This window comes from Rhinolophus sinicus, linkage group LG02, assembly GCF_036562045.2.
Source record: "Rhinolophus sinicus isolate RSC01 linkage group LG02, ASM3656204v1, whole genome shotgun sequence".
Lineage (NCBI taxonomy): Eukaryota > Metazoa > Chordata > Mammalia > Chiroptera > Rhinolophidae > Rhinolophus > Rhinolophus sinicus.
Genome location: NC_133752.1, coordinates 149266560 through 149281420, shown reverse-complemented (window position 1 = coordinate 149281420; position 14861 = coordinate 149266560). Strand labels below are relative to the sequence as shown.

Here is a 14861-nt window from a genome sequence, read left to right as displayed (position 1 = left end):
ACTGAGATAAGGGCCTTGCTCACCTTGACTAAGGCAGAATGCAGGTACATGTTGTGTGGCATGATGACAGCTCCCACGATGCCCACGGCCTGCTGGATCTGTGGGGTGCCACAGCCTGAACAGGATGGCAGGAACATGCCCTTGAGCACCTCGCTCTGGCTGGGTTTCACTGTGACATACTGCATACCAACATAACAACGATTAGCCTTTCCTGGAATCTGAGACCGAGGGAGTAATATAGTACTCGGAAACACTCATCCTTCACTCCCTTCCTTATGACTCCTTCAACAACTACCTAGGATAAAGAGGAACCATCAAAAACCAAGCAGCATCAGGGGCTTGCCTGCTGCCAGAGGTCGGAGAACTCAGGACTGGGGTATCTGGATATTTTATATCATGTTTCAGATACACAAAATAGATGTGTAGAAAGTTCTAAAGAAATGGCTGCTAAGGGCCTTATTGATATTAGTTTCAGAATAACTCCTATGAGACGGACCCAAGAATATAGAGTCAATTCTTAACTACCCACACTTATGCTTGTGTTCACCTAAGTTCATCTAAAAATTACTGTTTGGCACTAGCATAAGCTGACTCATTCATAGACACTTTTCATACGTAGTTTTTCCAGGTTCAGCATTTCCCTTGGAAGCCTTAGAGCAAGCTGCACAATCTACTCATAGATTAGATATGTTTTTAAAAGTCTAGCCAGGCCAATAAACAGAAATCAGTTTATAACAACTGGACCTGGAAAGGTGCTATTATTGCATATAAAGGTACTGATTTCTAGGAATGTCTGGGCTGAGGCACAAACCAGGAAACATCCACTATATTCCCCATAGTTCATTAACTATTGCAATACAGAGGAAGTTCAAGCTGCAGTTGGTATAAACCAGAATGAGCAAAAACAGAACCCCTCTAAGTTAATAGCCAAGAATCACCCGACAAACCCCCCAACCCTCTCCAAAGCTGTTCTGTTGTCAGGATGGCCAATTTGGAACCAGGGAGTCTAGTCCGGAAAGTTCTAGGAAGTCTAGTCATGTTTGACATGAGTCCCTGTAGGCCGTCTTGGAGATCAGTCTTTGCTATAATCTTCCTTCAGAATTGGCCCAGGCTTAACTGGCTTTTTCTTAACACATGCAATACAATTAAATCATCCCAGCATTATACTGTCTTTCATAATAAAAGGCCCAAAAAAATTGTCTTAAAAGCTCACGATACCCAAGGGTAGGAGGGGGGTGGCAGAAGAGGGAAAAGGGAGTCAAATACATGGTGATGAATTATAGAAAAGTACATTTGAAACCTGTGTAACTTTACTAACCAATGTCACCCCAATAAATTTAATGAATAAAAGAAATAAATTTTTTTTAAAAGCTCATTAACAGCCTGTAACACTTGCCTCGTATCCAAATGTGAGGGCCATAACAGTGATGAGAAAGCCAAAAAATGCCTCTAGCTTCCGCAAGCCTAAAGGGGAAAATGCAGCAGTGAGCTCACAGAAGGCAGACTTCTCTGTCAGACACATCATGGAAAGGTGCTTTCTTTGACTGACCCCTCCATTCTCACTCTACTTACCATATTTGTCCAAAAAGAGAAATACAAAGGTGTCTGCAATGGTGATGAGAACTCCAGCCCACAGAGGAACCCTAGGTCAGAGATAAGAAATGGAGATTAAAGGAAAGAAAGGAAACCCTGAGAAGCACTTTCTTCCCAACAGCTCCCCATATATACAACATCTAGAGAAGCAAGGACTTGGGGGACAGGGGACAGTGGCAGAAAGCCAGGCCTTGGGTAGTTTAAGATCAAAGCACCAACCGGATTACAGTCATTCAAACTTCTATTGTCTATGTCAGACCTTTCGGATACAAAGCTGAAAAGTATGGGTCTTACCCCTCACTGGGCTCACTGTCTAGTGAGATAAACTGACATACAAGTAATTGTAATATACAATAATTCACAAATAAAATACATACTGTATAACAGAGACATGTATAACCCAACATTAGAACATGGAAGATACAGAGCCTACATCTGCCAGGAGAGAAGAAGGTGGTTACAGAAAGGTTCCACAGAAAATATAATCAACTTGCATTGAATCTTGAAAACTGAAAATGAGTTAGGTTTTTGTTTTTACATTTGCTTTGAAATCTAGCAAAACACTGATTACTTTCTAGAGGAAAAACCCCCTCACCTTCCTACAGACAGGAGATTGATGGCAATGGCTGAGCCAATAACTTCCTGCATATCTGAGCCAATGATAGCCAGCTCCACCATCAGCCATAGGATAATTCGTGGGACCTAAACACCAAACAAAGAAACAGATGGTTTTAATTAATCATCTCTAAGAACTTCCCCCATAGTTTGGAATTTACATGTTGGAATTAACCCATAAACAGTCCTTTACAAGCCTTCGTCTAGAATGAAGTACCAGAACTTGCTTCCACTTGACCCATCATTGAACGGTGGCTTCTAGCCGAAAAAGCCAGGGTGCTTCTATGTGACAGAGCCTATGGGCCAAGTTCAGAGCTGATCCTAGTTTTTTCTCTTTCCCTTCCATTCAAGAGAGGAATGGAATTTGTACTTATTAATTTCCACTTAATTCCCAGCCTAAAAACAATCCTAAAAGTCTTAGAGGAAAATGAGGATGCTAATTTGGTCAAAAGGAAAGTCCAGGAAAGAAAATGACTGCAGAAGAAAATGTCTATCCTGACTATAGCTGAAGAGACAAACCACACGTGAAAAAACTGAGGTCATCCTTAATAATAGAGAAGCAAGTGAAAAAGGACAGATCTGCAAAGGGACTCAGGGCAAAGTGGTTGAAATTGGGTGGTGTATTATGATAGGACACTAATCTGGTCATGTAATGCAGGTGAAAGACAAATTTAGTTAATGATGGCTCACTGAGGCCAGAAAAAGAACACCTCTAACTACCCACTACCCAAAAATCTGTCACACAAAAAAACAACATACATAAAGAGAAGCTAAAAGAAATAAAAAAATAATAAATTACCAAGGCTTTTTTTGAGAAGCATTAAAAAAAAGGGTAAGGATACTTTCTCACAGCCAGGAAGGAGATTAAACATTTAGGACAAACCAGAAGTAGCTCAGCAATATCTTATCTAAAGATGAAGCTAGGTTAAAGCTGTCTTCCAGGCAGCCTCCATTCCTGTCTTAGTTGGCAGTAAGAAAGACCCAAAATGTTCAGAAGGAAGCTGTAGAGGACAGGGTAAGTTGAAAAATAATTATTAGCAAAATCCAAAGATCCTGCCACGTATAGTTTGTAGTAAATGGAAAAGGAAAAAAAAAAAACTTTTTCCAAATTGATGGCAAAATCAAACAAAAAAGGAACTATGTATAATGCAAAGTGATGGAGTAATACGGATGTATGAATGAAAGTGCTTAGAGAGCACCCTGTACCTATCCACGGGCTGGGCACTACTAGATGCCAGAAGGCACAGTGAATGGTAAACGTTTATTCAAACAGAATTTTGCGACGGAAACTTTCTGGGGAAAAGTGAATCTCAACTTTAATTTTGAAGGAGCGCAGAAACATGGCTTAGCAGCAAGAAGGGGCTAGAGAATTTCCCCTGGGACCCCCAGTCCTCAGGCCACTGACCCCAAGTCCTCCACTGTTCCAGTGCACAGCAGCAGGCCCAGCACACATGACCAGGCACATGGATTCCTCTGATTTGAGTGACAAACAGGACAGACCACTGCTCACCTTGGGATACTGACGGTGACATACTTCAGCAAGATGCAGCCCAGTGACCACTCCCAGTCTAGCTGCAAGGCGCTGGAGCAACAGCCCCACGATGGTGGCCAACAGAAGAACCCAGAGCAGCTAGAGAAGAACAAAATCCCACCATAACACTCATTAGACAACTGATTTTTTTGTTTTTGTTTGGTTGTTTGGCAGTGTGAATGGGAAACACTACAGTCAGGAAAGAGCCCACGTCAGGAATCAAATGACCTGAGTTCTGTGTCAGGTTCTGTACATAACCTGGTAGGTCTCCTTTACCCCTCTGAGCCTTAGTTTATCACATCTGCAGTTTCTCCTTTGTTCAAGGAAACTGTGTGGATGAAATAAAATAAAAAACCAACTATGTACATAAAATAAAATAAAAAACCAGATGGGAAAGTACTTTTCACCTAAGCGTCAATGTCAATGACATATCTGCACGTAGGCCAAGAGGCTGATCTCCAACAGGCAGAGAAGAAAAGGATATTGAGGGTGTGTTGTGTATATTTAAACGGGATGGGGTAGGATGAGACCTTTACCTTAAACCCAGCCACTGCTCCAGACTGCAAATCAGATTCGATGTTTCCTGGATCCAGGTAGGCAATGCTCATAAGAAAGCCTGGTCCCGTGAAAGCCCAGAGTTTCCGAAAGCTAAAACAAGAGTACTATACAAGAGGAAAAGAGATCAAACTGATTATCACCTCCAAACTACTGATCTAATTTATCTACTATTTTATCACATAGAAAGCAACAGTATCAGCTTCAGCAGAACAAAGGATTTAGGCTGTTGGATAGTGGGTGTGTCCCAGTTTTACCTCCATCTTACTCCCTTCTTATCAATAAGGTGGCCACTTCTTTGTCCAAATAAGAGCCCTTCCCTAACCTGCTCTTTTCCATCAGCCTCTCATTCTAAAACTGGAGTAACAGTATCAGTAGCACCTGTGCCCAACCGCTACACAAATGGGAAAAAAGCCATTGTAAAAAAGGGAACATAAAATTCCCACTTTCTTGATTGAAAACTGCTTACTAGTACAACTTGACAACTGTGCTGAAGGCCCATTTTCCTTAACAGCTTCTCTTTTCCTGATTACACAAATTCAGTCTTCAGAGACTGCTCGCCAAAAGATCTAAAGGCTGCTGATTGTGAGTTGCCCAGCAGACTTTTCACTAACACGTTTTCCCTACATAATGCTTTCCTCTGAGACCCTGTCACTAACCTCCTCCTCGGGAATGGCGATCTTCTCATCAAAGTAGGTGGTGAAGGGCTCGTCTGAGTGGCCGGAGGCCTGCGGAAGGGAGGTGTGACTGTAGGCGGGGTTGATGGCACCAAGACTGGCAAAGTCCCCATGGTCTTCAGAAGAATCATCTGAATGAACAGATTTGAGAAGAAATATTTTTTAAACAAACAAAACACACTAACAATTCATCCTTAGTAAGACTGAAATGAAATTTTTTTAATACCTTAATTGCACAAGACCAACCTGACTGTATCTCAATTTATTTCTAATACTTCACTTTTGTTTATGTTTTTAATAAATTAATTTTTGAATAGGCAATACATGCATGTGGTTGAAAACTCAAGAAATGCACAAAAGAGGGTTAAAAAGCTCCTTCTCACCCTCTTCCCCAATAACTCAGCTCTAGATCAATTTTAACACTAATCTCATAATGGTTTTCCTACTTTCATATTTCTATTCCCACCTGGCAATTATCAGAACCGTTTCATTTTCTTCTAAAAACACTGATGTCTAGAGTTCAAAATATAACATTCCCAGACTAGCCCCATTGATAACCTAAAATTCTAACTTTTAGAAAAAAGAAACTAAGTCTAGTGGGACACAAACCACCCCACCCCACACCACCCAGTATTTGGTAGGACTGACTCAAAGATTCATTCCTGGACATTATACTTCCGTCAGGCTTCTCAAAAAATGTGGAAGTTGCAAAATCCTGCCCCAGTCCAGGCTAAAGTCTGAAGCCGCAGGACAACCAACCACCAAGCCAGAACCCTTTGCCTTCTGACTAAGGCTTGTGGTGAAGAGCTCGTGACAGGAGAGCTCGTCTCAGAAGGATTGTATCAGTTTTTCCCTGAGTCTGGCATTCTGCAGTTAGTCTTCAATACGAGGGACAGAAGAAAAGGGTTAATCTACCCAAAAGATACAACACCCAGTTTGCTGCAGCCCTGAAATGGTTATTTTGAACCACAAAGCTCTAATCTCAGTGTTTCCAAGAAATTCTTACAGCCTCCAATTACAAAAACAAAAGCTTTCTTTCTACAGGGAGCTGACACACTTTGCCTTAAGTGGTCCTAAACTGATGAGAAATTTTATAAAAAGGGAATGGAAATTCTAAAGGGGAAATTTCAAGTTAGGAAAGATTAGTCAAAGTAGTCAAAAAGCTCTAATCAAATACACAGTCTAAGGTACTCATTCAGTATTTTACTGCTCTATACATATCTGAAATGCCATCGCAGCTAAAGCACCCTAGAGGTTTTTTATGACAGGTCAGGGAATAACACTGCCCTTGCAAGCATTACTTGTAGCTAATCTTGGCTCATCTCAGAACTGGAAACAAGATATGAGGCAGATCTCTGCAGTTATAAATCCATTTTCATTTACGGCCTAAGTCACCAGATGGTGACTTTTGAATGGAGCAGTTCTCCACGATGACACTGTTGGCTGGGGGAGAGGAGACGGGGACAATTTTTGTTGGCATCGACAACAAGAAGGAAAATGTGGTGAATTTCTGTTACTGACTTAAGCCTAATTCCAAATAAAAATTAGACAATCACAGAAAACTGCAAATTACCCTCTGGCATCTTCTGTTCAGGACCCAACACCATGGTGTTCTTTGAACAAGATTCTGGAAAATAGAAAAGGGAAGGAGAGGAATTAGCCAGAATAAACTAACAAGTTCAGAAGCAGCATTTTGTGCTCTGTATGACCAAACCCGTACTATATAAAAAGAATAGTTCTTCTACTGAATTAGATAACCTTGAAAAGAATTAGTTTTCAGAATATGATTAAGAGATATTTAATAAAAAATGTAAGTTCAGTCACGTTTTTGCTGGCAAGACTTTAAAACAAAATCGAAGCAAAAGATATCTCAGGGCAAATGCTTTTTAATAAGCATCCACAGACAGGCTGGTAGGCAATCACCCACTCTCCGCCTCTACCTGCAGGTTAACCCAAGTATTTAAAACCAGACTGATTTCTCCCCAGTTTTATGAGTTTTTAAGGACAGAGACCTTTAACTGTCTTTGACTTAACTAACAATTTAAGCTTGAGGAATAGAGTGAAGGAATAAAAAGAGTCACTGTGGTCAAGCTGCTAAATTATTAACTTAAAGTAGGCTGAATAATTGAAAACAATTATTCTTGTTTTAACTGACTCTGGGAACTTAAGCTTTTGAACTTTCCAGTCCTGTGTCAATACCTGGATGCGTATTAGCGTTTGTGCATTTAATGCCTGGACATACATGTAACCTCTAGTTACCCACTGGAATCACCCCAGAAAGAAAATGTTCCATTGTCTAAAACACTGGCCATCTTGGACCAACTGGAAGCTAAGAATCCAGGACTGATTCTTCTCAAGAATATACTTTTAACTATAAATCTCTCAGATTTTTCTTTCTCTTTGGGAACACTCTGGGTATCGCCTAGTAGTGTTTCTGGGTTGCAAATCCTAAGACCCTTGAATCAATCTGTCCTTTATTTCTAGTCAAAGCCTCCTGACTCTATGAGCTTGGTCAATAAGCTCATGCAAGGTTCAATTTTCTGGAAATGGGAGGGAGTGGGGAAACACCTCACCAGCATACTGGTAATGGAGCGCCACCATTTTCTCCTATTTCCCTGAGGAGAGACTTCAGTTGTAATGTTTCAGGTCTCTTTCCCCAACCCTTCAACTCTTCATCAGAAGAAATTAACGACCATAGACCTCCCCTCCTGGGCTGTCCCGGAGAGCTGAGGCACCAGGAAGACCGACTAGTCACGGTTTGCAGGATGCCAGCACTTCTCTTGGTCCTGCAATAAGCCACCTGCGGGGGCTGGGGGTGAGGGGTGTCTTGGATGTCAGCATTCTGTTAGATTAAGTCTAACTGACCACAGATCTATGGTGTATTCTCCAGCCAACCACACCAGTAACGCTGATTTTTAAAAATTTTGATCTATTGATTAAGGAATCTACTTCTCAGTCAATCCCAAATTTAGAAGGGAAAAGATGAGGTAATATTTATTGTTACCACCCCCACTTAAATCCCAATAATATCTATCCTATTGAAAAAGTTATGAAGCCTCCCCTTAGCTATCTTTTACTGTTTAAATAGTCTTTTCCTACTCTTGTCCCTTTGTTGCTCCTGTCTGAACAGTCCTCTACTTTCTTTAGAAAGGTTATCTACCAACATATTCTGTACCTATCTTATAGAATGATAGAATTCAGACCTAAAGGGGGTTTTAAGTATCTATCTATCTTCTGGGGTATAACACATACCACCACTTGCTAATTTGGAAAACACAATTTTTTATCTATAGTCATCAATATCAAGTATTTTGTTATAATGAACAACCAGCCATGTTTCTCCTATCAGGTTTTGAGCCTCCACATGGCTAAACACCAGCCAACAGATCCCAATAACACTAACTAAATCAGCCAGTTACAATAGCACCTCACCTAAGTGGGATTCACACATCTGACCACGCACAGTAGCAGTGGCCCTTGGATTCCAATCACAGCACAGCCCCTTGGCTCCACCCAGAGCCTTTTTACTTTTATTTTACATATAATTCTAAGAAGCCAGGTTATCAGGCTATCCTAACCCACAATAAATTAGAAACCACAAATCAGATCTCGGACTATGGCTCTTACAGGAAAAGGTCTTGGGCCACTTGCTAGGAAGCAAAGAGCCCTTCCTTATACTTCGATCAGCTCTAAGAACATTACTATTATATTATTAAGAATATTATTATTTTATTAGTTACATAATTAATATTATAATTAAGAATAACTCAAGTTTCTTAAGTGTGGCCTACTCAAGAACTGATTAAATCAGATCATTTTTATAGTGCTGAATGACATCCTATTTAAGACACAAAAGTGTTGAACAAATTTGAGGAAGACTCCTATCCAGAATAGGCTTCTTCAGTTGTATGTAAAAAGAAAACAATTGAGACAGTAGTGTGTTTTTCCCCACGCCTATAGTATGCAAAGGTGATATGATAGTTCAACAATAACTTTGGACAGAAATATGTATTTTATGATAAAATTTTAAAAAATTATTATATCCTAATTGATTATTCCCATACTAACTACATACAGAGCCAATAACATATGAGTCTGATCTTCTCACTGAAATCTCAAGTATGTATTATTCCCAGAGAGAAAATGGATTCTTGATTCCAACTTTCTTATCAAAACTCTTATCAACAAACTACAAGCTACATCGTTTGCAATATATACAGAACATAACTAGGGAACAGAAAGGGTTGGTTGTGGTTGGTATGCGCAAGTATTTAAGTCTCTGTGAAAACTTAAAACCCATATGGAAGTATTAAGTTAATATTAAGAGTTTTTCTCTCTAGGACCATACCATCAGCCCATTTCAAACATTTAATTACATTTAGGAAAAGATCAATTGAGATACAAGCAACCAGAATCAACTCAGCAATACTTGGACAATTATGATTAATACTGCTTTGCTATTCTAGCTCGCCCCCAACCATAACGTATCACCTTCTCTTATGGCCAGTAAGTCTCCTCCTATCAAACAGCAACCAACAACAGAAAAAATGGCACTCGTGATTAAATGTAATATAACTATTTTATCCCCTTCTTTATCAAAAGTCATAAGACTATTTTACAGGATAACAAAGCTAACAAAATTATATTTTCTGTCTAAGATGTCAAAAGTCTACATATCCTTTGACCCAGCAATTCCACTTCTAAGAATGCATCCTAAAGAAACACTCACATAAGGAAGTATGTGCAAGGATTTTCCAGGACGGCCAGATGGCTTAATTGGTTAGAGCGTGAGCTCTGAGCAAGAGTTGCCGGTTCAATTCCCACATGGGCCAGTGACTAGATTGAAGACAACAACTTGAGCTGAGCTGATGGAAGGGCGGCCAGATGGCTCAGTTGGTTAGAGCGTGAGCTCTCAACAAGGTTGCTGGTTCAATTCCTGCATGGGATGGTGGGCTGCGCCCTCTGCAACTAAGGTTGAAAACGGCTACTGGATTTGGAGCTGAGCTGCGCCCTCCACAACTAAGATTGACAGACAACGACTTGACTTGGAGCCGATGGGTTCTGGGAAAAACACACTGTTCTCCAATAAAGTCCTGGAAATACACACTGTTCCCCTTCCCCAATAAAATATTTAGGAAAAAAAAAAGGATATTTTCCAAAGCATTGTTTGTAGTATCAAAAACCCCAGACATTATAATAATAGGGGACTGGTTAATTAAATGACATACATCCATAGGATGGACTACCACGCAGCTATTATAAATAAGGCAGACCTATAGGTATTGATAGAAAACCATCTCCAAGATATGTTGTCAAGCAAAAAACCCAATTTATAGAACAGTGTGCTATCATTTATGTAGCAAGAACCAAAACAAAACCAAAAAACCACGCATGTACAGACCACAGGACAACACACCAAAAACGGGTAATGCTACCCCTAAAGCGAAGAAGTGGGGGAGCACAAACGACGTCAGGTAAAAGGAAGAGCTCTCACTGACTATGCATCCTATACCTTTTCGTACTTAAAAAATTTTTTACCATGTGCATATATTATTGATTTTTTTTAAACGTAAAGGCGATATAGGTTCATTCAGCTTCTCACCAACACGTCAGGGATGCCCAGCTGAACTCACTCTGATAGTTTCTGTAACGGATAACCAGAGATCTACAGTTGTCCACTCGGCAGGCATATATGCTTTAAGCTTAATTTACTACTTGGGTTTAGTGCCCAGAGTCATGCGCTGAAATTACGACTTGGGAGTTTCACCTGAATGCAAAGAATTAAAAGCCACCTCCTCAAGAAAGCATTTCCTGATTTCCCAATTCGGGTCAAATGGGGCTCCTCCATGTTCTCCCCAAGGCACCTGGGGCTTACCACTGTCCTTACTTGTATCACATTATCTTGAAATCATTTATTCCCTGATACTATTCCAGAAACTTTTCTATCAGATTGAAATTATATCAAAATAGTTACGCCCCAAAACACGTACTAGATATAATAAATACTGAACATCTACTTAACAACAGTTCTGTGTGTTTCTTAGCATTTCCAAGAACTCTGGAAGAAAATTTAAATAGGCCAAACCTGTTTTTAAAACTGCCCCAAGAAATGAGTCTTCAAATACATATAACTTAGACTTTTTTCCCCTATGGTTAAAAAAAAGCTTGAATAAGAAATATTTTTTTCTTGCAAGATTCCCCTGTAGAGAGCAAAGGCACTCAAAACTATTTCATTGATTTTAGAACTGTGTTCAATGTTGCAAAGTTCTCCCTAAAATGGTAAGGTTTAGAGAGGAATGTTTTTGAACAGCCCTCTATTTCTTCCCTTTTTCCCTCCCTTCCTCTATATAAATAAAGTCAAAGACAGCATTAAGTAGGAAAAGAACTTTCACAGAGGCAAACAGAAAAGTGTCTGCATGGAAGCAATTGATGACATACACGAACAGGAATGTTTAAAGTGGACTCCCTCCTGATGCTTCCCTCAGACAATGTTCAGTGCTAGCAACACACTGGTGACAAAGTGGAAACTGCCAGATGCACGGATCAAGGCTTTAACGAGTTGTGATTTTTTTAAAACTTGCATTTGTCCTGAAGAAAACGTTAAGATTTCCAGATCCTTCTCAAATCCCCTCTTCCCTAAAGGTCTACTTTAAGGCTAAAGTACCTGATATTCCTACTAAACCATTATTATTATTCTAACACCTATGATAGAACAATAATGAAGCTGAGCTCCTCCCCCTGGATGACTAGAAGTCAACAAAACCCTGAAATATTCAAGTGGTTCAAACAGAGCTCAGCGTTTTCTGAACCCTATGTATTTTCATAAGGAAAATTACTAGCCACTTTTTTAAAAAAATGAGCAATTACTACTTCCTCTATTTTTCCATTCCAGGTTCATGAAGAGGCACCATATTCTGAGTCTTCCCATCAAGGACATCCATCTAATTATAATTAGCTCCAAAACTCTATGTGTCCCCATTGAGGGTGAGGGGAAACAGCTTAGAAAAGCTAGGTGAATTTCTAAAATTATTCTTCAGGATGTGAAGTTTGGAATGATTTTCTAATTTGGGTAAGTGTATCCTATTTTTCTCTTATGAAAATGAATTTGATGTAAAATGATAAAATGGAAAAAAAGACAGGTTGAAGACAGATTATAATCTACTTCCTCACAGAAGAACAAAGAGAAAAGCCCCGCTGGTGTTAGTTAAAGAAAAAGGCTTTGAAACTCTATTCCTCTCTACCTACGTGGGTAATGTCAGAACGTCTTCAACCGAAAGCCACCCAAGCACGCCCAGTTCATAAAGTACGAACAGTGCTGCCATTGTACAAAGGGTTTCATATGAATCAAGTCCTCTGTGTGTCAGTCTCGTCCCCCCTTGGGCTCCCCCCCCCCCACAATGGCCACTGAAATACCTGCTTCGCTTGTCCTTCATTTTTCTGACTTTTTGTGCCATAGTATAATCTTGCTTAGTCTACCAGAGAACAATTTCAACTCAACCTGAAGTATGCTTTCTTACCTGAGTTGGACTTTTGAGAATCTGTTTTATAGTTGAAAGAACAACCTGACATTGAGAACATCTAATGATAAAGAAAGAAGACGACAAGAAAATTAAGCAGCAAGAAGAGGAGAGAGGGAGTTAAGATATGGGGAGAAAGAGTACAGTTGATAATGAAACCGGCTGCCTGGGTGTGAAAGACGATAAGTTAGGAGAAATGTGGGCAGACTGTCAAAAAAAGTCCTGATCTTTCAGACAAAAGTATCACTCATCAACCAGACTTCAGAATTAGAAGGGCCTGATGCTGGCGCTAAATAGAACTCTTCACTTTCTCTGCTCAGTGCTCAGGCTTAACCAGCTTTCAAACCTCCTTTACTGCTCACCTAAAGTCAGGGTACTAAAGTCCTTCTAGAGAATTAGCTTAGTCGCTTAGTCTTTGTTCCTCTCAACTCTCTCAGGAGGAGCTTCCTGATTTCCCTAAACAGAAGTTTATAGCAGTGTGTCTTCCTTTGGGGAACCAGCCTGGCCTCATGGCCTGACACATCCATCCTGGAACACAATTCCAAGCTCTGCCCACCATTTCAAAGACCCCTTTACACTAAAGTAAGAAAGTCTATTACATCAGTATATACCTACTTCTGGCCTCAGGAAAAAAAATGTTTTGCCTTCATACTTAGCTTAAGCAGTTTTTTTCCTCTGGCAAATGTAAAAAATGATTATTAGATTACTTTCACCTCATTTATTCCAAGGACAGATATTGGCTCCCCTAATGTAGTCTGGCCTTACTTTTAAGTACATATTTTCCTCGGCATTTCTTAAAGCAAAGAAAAATTATGTGTAAAGAGACAACACATACAAGATACTCCAGCTTCATACATGCCTCCTTCCGTTCTTTGGAAACTGTTAAAATTTTAACTTGTAATCTTCTCCTTTCATCACGTAGGAGTTTTAACACACTTGCTTATCAGCAATAAATGGGACCAAAAGAAAAAGAACACATGCATGATAACCTACTACCGTATTTCCCCCAAAATAAGACCTAGCCGGACAATCAGCTCTAATGCATTTTTTGGAGCAAAAATTAATATTATATTATACCCGGTCTTATATAAGATAATATAATAAATACTGGGTCTTATATTAATTTTTGCTCCAAAAGATGCATTAGAGCTGATTTTCTGGCTAGATCTTATTTCTGGGGAAACACGGTAGCAATAAGCACAAAGTCTGTGAACCCTAATTTCCCACTTTAAATCTTTACTGGAAACTTTGGTCCTTACACTAAAAGATGTAAGTTACTCTGAACTTAAATTAAAAGCAGAAATTAGACAAATATACTATTATCCTTCCTGGCCAACTCTTTCATATTCCACCCTGATTTTATTAAAATATAGCCATATATATATATATTGTTTTATCCATAATATTCCTGATAATACCTGCAGGGCTCTTCAGGGTCAATTGATGTTAACTGTTCAATATATGTGTTAAATTATCAAAAGAATAAATTGCATTTGGATGAGACAAGGATCTAGGTCTTCTAACTCCTTCTATTCTGCACATTCAAATGCTGCCTGACTTTTCCAAAATATTTTATTCAAACCAGACTCAGATGATAAGGATGACAGTCATATCAGGGCAAAAGGCTTCTCTTTCTGTCTCAACCACCCAACTCTTTAAAAGTGTCACTACATTTCCTCCTTATTCAACTACAAATAAAGGGGTTTCACAAAGACACTGTCCTTCACTCTCACCAAGCCAACATCCAACCCTCCGTGAGCACTATCTTATTCCAAAGCTAAATAACTAAACTTATACCATCTGTACTTCAGTCAAATTGGGCCAGCATACTGCTAGAACAAGCAATATTCTCTTTTGTAAATTAAGTTTCTCATTTTGTGATTAGTTCCCAATAAAACTACATGTATAAATAGCAGCTTCCTTGAAAGAGAATTGGAAGACTAGACAGTCTTCCATTAGAGCCTTCCAGATAGCACCCAGAGAACTTGAGAGGGCCTTTTAAGCTCAGAAAGGGCATACATCTGTCAACAGACATTTGTATGTATGTACATCATGAGGAAGCAGGAAATAAAGATGTCTTTGATTCCACAGCACCCACCCAAGCTCTGAGCATGAAAAGTCAAACAGAAAAGCTATTACTTTGTGAATACCATTCTCTAACCTCTAACCTTCACTTCAGAGTCAAAAACTGAACCAAGGCTGCTCAGTAGCTCTGTAGAGTAATCCAAAGGACACCGCGGATTTCCTAACAGTAGAATAAGATTAGATTCATACCAAGCTTCCCTATTCATTAACAAGAAGTGCTGCCAGGCTGCCTAGAAATTCCCCTTCCCGGTCCCAACTTGGCCATTCCGGAAACATGAGAAGTATGCT

The 14861-nt window shown here is 39.6% G+C and overlaps 1 protein-coding gene across 11 annotated transcripts in view; it reads right to left on the bottom strand.

The window, feature by feature from the left end:
• The window catches only part of SLC11A2 (solute carrier family 11 member 2), a 49516-nt gene that overhangs the window by 31280 nt on the left and 3375 nt on the right, over positions 1-14861 (bottom strand). For 9 of the 11 annotated variants that reach the window (XR_012493970.1, XR_012493971.1, XR_012493972.1 and 6 more), the window contains exons 2-9: positions 6545-6598; positions 4954-5102; positions 4276-4401; positions 3719-3838; positions 2189-2295; positions 1573-1643; positions 1397-1464; positions 24-179 (exon numbers count right to left, since the gene is read on the bottom strand). Coding sequence is in view for 4 of the 11 variants with exons in the window: in XM_019724561.2 (XP_019580120.1) it covers positions 24-179; positions 1397-1464; positions 1573-1643; positions 2189-2295; positions 3719-3838; positions 4276-4401; positions 4954-5102; positions 6545-6598 (851 nt within the window). In the remaining 7 variants the exon portion in view is untranslated. Of the gene's footprint in view, positions 1-23; positions 180-1396; positions 1465-1572; positions 1644-2188; positions 2296-3718; positions 3839-4275; positions 4402-4953; positions 5103-6544; positions 6599-7544; positions 7569-9700; positions 9940-14861 lie in introns of those variants that run through there. The other 2 variants (XR_012493976.1, XR_012493973.1) reach the window with 2 other exon arrangements.